General features: G+C 37.0%; 1 protein-coding gene across 2 annotated transcripts in view; it reads right to left on the minus strand.

Annotated features, from left to right (window-relative positions):
- LOC135204109 (uncharacterized) overlaps nt 1-7,500 on the minus strand; it is a 52,436-nt gene that overhangs the window by 9,258 nt on the left and 35,678 nt on the right. The window contains exons 2-4 of one of the 2 annotated variants that reach the window (XM_064234115.1): nt 7,389-7,500; nt 2,482-2,604; nt 184-260 (exon numbers count right to left, since the gene is read on the minus strand). The exon at nt 7,389-7,500 is cut by the window's right edge and continues 215 nt beyond it. In XM_064234115.1, the coding sequence (XP_064090185.1) occupies nt 184-260; nt 2,482-2,604; nt 7,389-7,431 (243 nt within the window). In that variant the 5' untranslated portion in view covers nt 7,432-7,500. The remainder of the gene's footprint in view (nt 1-183; nt 261-2,481; nt 2,605-7,388) is intronic. The other variant, XM_064234116.1, reaches the window with a different exon arrangement.

Here is a 7,500-nt window from a genome sequence, read left to right on the forward strand (position 1 = left end):
CATTTCTAAATGCTGTCGAAAGCAAGCATTACTCAGGCAGGAGGAGTCTGACTTCCTCAATAATGCGATCACCTGTCAGGGCGAACTTTCTAATCTCCCTCTCCCTCTGTCTCTCCCTCTCTCTCTCTCTCACTCTCTCTCCTCTCATGCGTGGCTTCATAAATGCATTATCCGAGTACTTACATTCCTTTTATAGTATCCTCCACCCTGCGTATTTCTTATCGACTCAGCAAAGCCCTCTTCATCGCCAAGGCCGAAACCTGTAATAAGAAAAAAATAACTAAAAAGGGAAATAACAAAATGCTATCGCCAATGTAATGGAGACCACTTTAAACAGGTCATGTTTAGTATACTGAGAAAAATAAAAGGCTGCAGAATATGTCTCCAAAATACTGTGTATCAAGTGCATAGCGTCAGTGCCCTTCACATCCTTTTTTCAAAATCGGAACTAAAATCAAAGTCATTGAAGAAATCTGAGGGATTGATTTTTCGTCTGTGACTAATATTTCGAAGAAATTACTGAGGCCATTAATGCTTTTTGTGATGTCCCTTCCTTGGTTTAGATTACCCCTTTGTTTAAATATTCCGGTCTATGAGTAAATTTGCATCGCTATAAATCTGTTGTGTAGACTCAAAAGGTTCATACAAATCTATACAAATTTTTCTGCGCTGAAAATTGACTCATACAAAAATAAATAAATACTACAATGGATATGGAGTATTAAAATTGTTAGAATGAAAATCATTAATTTGGTGTTTCAAAGCATACCCAAATGCCCTGAAGACAAGTATAACTTTAAAATAACATATTTTCCGTTTGCTTTTTAATAATAGTATATTTACAAATAAGGGTTAACCTCCAAGGTCAGCGTGAAAAAGGAAAGACACGGACCTGACGTGACCCATCAATCGTCATAACAAAAATCTCTACATTTTTGACATTTTGGAATAGGAAATAACTGAGAAGACGCTTATCGAAATATGCGCTGAATGAGGGCGTTCACATAAATCACTTCTACAGACATAAACATACAAATACAAACACATGGTGGCATAAAACATTAATTCCACAATCAACCAAGTCAGCGTTAGCACATATAACACATGTTATAACAGAAGCACACACAGCGTGCATTAATATACACAGCACCCTTGGCGTTATAAATATAATCCTAGGCATTACCATGTATGTGTAAAGTGACGGCTACAGTTCCTGCTTGAATATATACATAATTATCTAGTTATTGGTATGCAAATTTCATCTACTTATTGGTAGGCATATTTGTTATGTTGCATGCATGCATTATCTATGATAGCATTTGTTCTTCACCTTTCACTTCTATCGGTAAAACTTAGGTGTACTTATAAACTATCCAATGCATAATGTGGATTTTTTCCCAGTTTGTTTTTCACTTGTATTACAGCTGATTTATAACCTAAATTTGTTAATATGATGTGCACATGTTTTATAATTCGTAATAGTACATCCGCATACTATATTTTCCATTTCTAACTTTTACCAATTTCAACCCTATAACTGACCTCTTACTATGCTTTCTATATCAAAAGAAAGTCATTTTCTGATATAAGCACCTAAAAAAAATTAAATTTGGACTAATTAACACCTAATCATTCAGTCATTTAACTCCACAAAAGAACCTCAGTACGGGGGATTTCATCAGCAAAGGGTAAACGGAAAAACAAAATCCCTAATGACAAGGTTTCTATCAACTACTTGCTGAATTTCACTATGGGGATTCTATCAGGAAAAGGTGGTGGGTAAACAGCCCTGGTTTAAATGATGAAAGGGTAATGGGTGAATAGCCCTGGTCTACATGGTCAAGGATATTGAATGAATAGCCCTGGTCTAAATGGTCAAAAGGTAATGGCTGAATAGCCCTGGTCTAAATGGTCAAAGGGTATTGGATGAATCGCCTTTGTCTAAAAGGTATAAGTGTATTGGGTGAATAGCTTCTGGGTTAAATGGTCAAAGGGTAAGGGGTAAATAGTTCCTAGTTTGAATGGTCAAAGGGTAATCGGTGAATAGCTGCCAGTTTAAATGGTCAAAGGGTAATTGTTGAACAGCCCCTGGTATAAATGGTCAAAGGGTTATGGGTGAATACCCCTGGTCTAAATGGTCAGAGGGGAATGGGTGAATAGTCCCTGGTTTAAATCATCAAAGGGTAACAGGTGAATAATTCCTGTCTAAATGGTCAAAGGGTAATGGGTGACCAGCTCCTGGTTTAAATGGTCAAAGTGTAATGGGTGAATAGCCCCTGGTCCAATACGTGAATACCCATTGGTCTAAATGGTTAAGAGGTATTGGATGAATAGCTCCTGGTTTAAATCGTCAAATGCTAACAGGTGAATAGCCCCTGGTTTAAGTTAATTCTATTAGTTACTTACTAAAGCTCACGATGGGGATTCCATCAGTAATGGGTAAAGAGCCGCTGGCTAAAGGGAATTCTATCAGTTACTCACCAAAGTCAAAATTGGCTTTGAGTCCCCCGACATCTTTGATTCTGAAGAGGTAGGAGTCTCTGAGGCCGCACTGGACATTCCAGCCACGTTTGTTGTCCACGACACAGATGCCTCCACCCCTCCCTGTCAGAAGTCAAGAGATGTTAAAATGACGTGTTCAAGGAATTTAAAGGGTTGTAGAAGATTGGTGTCTTTCAGAATTGTTTTCTAGGAATTTAAAGGGTTGTAGAAGATTGGTGTCTTTCAGAATTGTTTTCTGGGAATTCATAGGGTTGTAGAATGGTTTTAAGTAGATTGGTGTATTTGGGGAGTTTAAAGGGTTGTAAATGGTGTTCTTCAAAATGATTTGTTCATGGAATTTAAAAGGGTTGTAGGGGAATGGTGTCTTTTACAATGATGTTTTCTGGGAATTTAAAGTGTTGTAGAAATGTTTTTCTATAGAATGATGTGTTGAGGATTGTAAATGGTGTTTTTCAGATTGATGTGTTACGGGAATTTAAAGAGTTGTAGAATGGTGTTCTTCAGAATGATGTGTTCGGGAAATTTAAAGGTTTATAAATTGGTGTCCTTTAGAATCATGTGTTCAGTGACTTTAAAGGGTTGTAGAATGTTGGCTTTCAGAATGATTTTTCAAGGCATTTAAAGGGCTTTAGAATGGTGTTTTTCAGAATGTCTTCGAGAAATTTAAAGGGTTCTAGAATGGCTTCCTTCAGAATGACGTGTTCGGGTAACTTAAAGGGTTCAGGGAATTTAAACACTTGTAGAATGATGGCTTTTAGAATGAAGTTTTCAAGGAATTTGATGGTTTGAAGAATGGTGTCTCTCAGAATGAACTGTTGGGAGCGTTGCAGGGGACTGGGGAATTTAAAGTTGTAGAATGGTGTCTTCGGGAATGTCGCGTTTGGGGAATTTAAAATGTTGTAGAATGGTATTTTTGTGAAGGACGTGTCCTGTGGAAAATTAAAGAGTAATAAAATGTTGGAGACTGCTGAGGTGTTGGTTTGTTTGTTTGTTTTTTGGTGTTTTTACATTGCATGGAACCATTGGTTATTCAGCAACGGGACCAACGGCTTTACGTGACTTCCGAACCACGTCGAGAGTGAACTTCTATCACCAGAAATACACATCTCTAACACCTCAATGGAAATGCCCGACAATCGAACTCACGGCCACCGAGGTGGCACGCCAACACCATACCGACCACGCCACTAAGGCGCTGCTGAGCTGTTGGAGAATAATGTACTTTAGGTGAAAGTATTGATTGTGACTGGAGTGTTGTGGGATGTCGGGATAGTAAAAAACTGAAGCAGTCTGGAGCTGTGGAATGTCGTGATAATGGAAAACTTAAAAGTATTCTGGAGCTATGCATTCTCGAATGTGGTGTTCGTGAAGTGGATGTTCAAAGGAAATTAAAACAGAATCACAAGAACTGCCAAGTCATTTTCAATCAATGGCTCTGGTTTCACTGCAACAAAAAAGGGTAATTGCAAGCTGCTATAACCACTAATAAAATCTAACTAGAACCATAGTATTACATACTTGATCATTTACCAATCAACGTTACCACATCTCAATCATGCACAACCATTAAACCAAAAAAAAAAAAAAAAAGGATTAACGATTCTGCACTTAGCGAGTTATAGCTGTAATGCTTCTTTAGCGGAACGTAGTTGCCATGAAGCTTATAATATTAACTTGATCTGCAAATCAATTATTTTTTCCAGTGACATTATTCATGTTTATTACTCTGTCCCAAAAATTCATGACAAATATATATCTGCAAAAGAATGATTATGTTATCTATCAAACTGTTTGAAAAGTTAGTTATATTTTGTAAGAATTTGGTACATGATACAAAATGTGAAATTCACCAATAACCGCCACTCAAAATAGCTATAACTCACTGTTAGAAACGGGAAATAATGTACCCAATACATACCTGTAAAAAGACATTTTTTCATATTATGAAATATGTCGGGTGTGAATACGTTGATGTGTTTAGCGATACTCTGTTAAATTATTCTAAGAAAGTTGCCAAGTTGACACCTTTGAATGTAAATCTCTCACATTTATTCTAACTAAGCAGCATTGTCAAAATCTGCGTTTGTAAAACTATCATCAAGACTAATTGAAATTGAAAAAAAGCACTCAAAGTATCATCAAAATAAAACAAATGAACCTATATTATACATGTATAGGTGTAACTTTATGCCATGTATGAAATTAGGCCGCAAGTAAAATCAATGGAATTAAATCTTATCTCTTATATTTCTCAACGGCAAGATACTTTCTAAATTCGTCTCAGTGAAAAACTTATAATCATCCTGAGGGCGATGCTGGAATTTTTTCCAGCGTCAAAAGTATTTGTTAAGAGAAAAGAGAGCACTGAAATAACAACATGAAATGCTTGGGTGACTATAAAAAGAAAAGGAGAACATACCAAGGAAAATGCTAATTGAAATTGAGAGAGAGAGAGAGAGAGAGAGAGAGAGAGAGAGAGAGAGAGAGAGAGATGGTGGGTGGTTGGGGGAAGGAGCTAGATACGAAATTAAGAAAACTGAAATTCCTGGATATGTATGCCTAAGCAGTTAAATAGCAGTGAAAGCTATTTCTCATGAGAGAGAGAGAGAGAGAGAGAGAGAGAGAGAGAGGACGGTTGGGGCTCAACACGAAATTAAGAAAATTGAGGTTCCTGCGCCTGTGTGCCTATACTCTGTTTTTTTTTCATCTGTCCATCCGCCTGTGGTGTTTTTGTATAGTAACACTGCGTCCCGGGCTTTAGATAGTTACGCTAATTGTAAGTTTTAGGTAAATAAAAGGATATCTGGGTGTACATTTGTAACTGAAAAGTGTTTTAATAATTTACTGTATGCGAAGTACACCGTTAATATTCGAAATAGGATATTATTATAATCGTTGAATGTAAGCTGAATGTAACTATCTACAGCCCGGGACGCAGTGTTACCATACAAAAACAACCACAGGCGGATGGACAGAGATCAAAAAAAAACAGAGTATAGACAGCTAAACAACAATGAAAGTTAGTTCTCATGAGAGAGAGAGAGAGAGAGAGAGAGAGAGAGAGAGAGAGAGAGAGAGAGAGAGAGCAAGGAAACTGGAGTACCAGATATTAGTCGGAATGATACACAAATACCAAGGAACTTTTCCAGCGTGAGTCATGTTGCATATGAATTGCTCATTTGCATAAACTACAGAGGAATTCTGCTGACTTCATCTTCTTATTGGTCATCGTATCTTCTCAATATAATATATAGGTTTTTCAAAGTTTAAACGATGCTAGGTCAGAAATTCAAATGGAAAAGGAAGAAAAAGAACAAAATCAATGACGTCAATTATTATACCACTCTATTTATATATCTATTATCTATCTACTATGCTTGCGAATACCTTCTCTTTACTTCTACAGAAAGCTGAAAATTGAGATGTGAACAATTTTCGTCAGCCCTGGAACCTCCAGTTATTTCTTGATAAATCACAAATACCTAATTAAACCATCTGTCAGTAAAATAAATACTTATACTTCCTCAAAATACTACGGAATTATGAATACAATCACTCTTAAATTACAAAATGGAAGCTCATTCTCAGGTAGGCTACTTCTGAAGCACCAATGACATCTCGATTAGATTCTTTATTTTTTACTAAAAACAGATATATTCTCCTCAACAGCTCTGATCAAATCCCAGTCCAGTAATTCACGCACGAATAAAAGCAGCCAGGAAGCACGTGATTTTCAGCCCACAATTGAAAAACCTGAATGTTAAGGAAAAATAGATTTTAAAAAGCGGCTATTGTTTCCGGACCACCAGTGTGTGAAAGGCGGTGATCCAGACAACTACATATGAATTAACTTTAACATCCAGTTTTACCAAGTTGTCCAAGGCTGTTAGACACCCACGATAAATATCAGTATTAGATCCGTAATTAACAATCAAAAACAGGACGGAACTTTCGTTTTAGGTATTTTGAAAGGTTAGATTCTCTAACTGCAGTACTAGTTTTACTAGAAAACAAATAGAGGATAATTCGACTGCAGCTTTCTCGCTAGGTTTCTTTCCCTTTGATGTCTAGACGTCTAGACTCTAGATATGAGTGATGATGATCAGGACTGCAGGGAAAACTTGTTTGGAACTAAATTTAATCAAGGTAAGTGAGTTGAGGATTGAATTGAATATAAAATTTAGGCCAAAATCAAGCACTGGGACCTATGAGGTCATTCAGCACTGAAACGGAAATTGACAGCTAAAGGTTTGAAAGGTATAACAGGAAGAAAACCTCGCAGTAGCACTATGAGTCAATTGTTAGGTGAGGGTGGAAAGTAAGATGGAAGAAAGAGAATATGAAAGGAGGTTCAGTAAGAGGAACGGAAGGGGTTGCAGCTAGGGGCCAAAGGCACGCTGCAAAGAACCTTAATAATGCCTACAATATAACCGCATGAGGTGCACTGACGGAACTAACCACCCCTATGGGGTAATGAGTTTAGGACTGAATATTCCTTCTTATTATATTTGAACAACTTTCCAATATAATATGACTGTATCTCCACAAAATAAAATATAAATAGTGATTCCTTCTGGAGGGAATGCGATGTATTATGTGACTATGGATAATGTTTGTTTACTTATTTTGTAATTATGCTTTATATGTTTGTTATCATGCACATATTCATCTACACCTTCACCATAGTAAGCAGTTTCCTATTTTCACTAATACATAAGCACCGAGTACTACACAATTAAGAAGAGCCCGTCTTGACACAACTCTAACCTTCGCCAAAATTTGAACCGAAGCTAACATGCACTCATCGAAGACACTACTGTTTAAAACAAACAAATAAATAAAATAAAATATAAAAAAAAACACAGACTTGGGACAAAAACACCTACCAGCAAACACTGCCAGGATGGCCAACAGAACGACGAACCGCATCTTGATCTGGTCGAAAGTCGTTAATCCGTCGGTAGCTCTCTAACGAGTTCTTGAAAGAGGGAACGGGCC

The sequence above is a fragment of the Macrobrachium nipponense genome, chromosome 44 (assembly GCF_015104395.2).
Source record: "Macrobrachium nipponense isolate FS-2020 chromosome 44, ASM1510439v2, whole genome shotgun sequence".
NCBI classification, from domain to species: Eukaryota; Metazoa; Arthropoda; class Malacostraca; order Decapoda; family Palaemonidae; genus Macrobrachium; species Macrobrachium nipponense.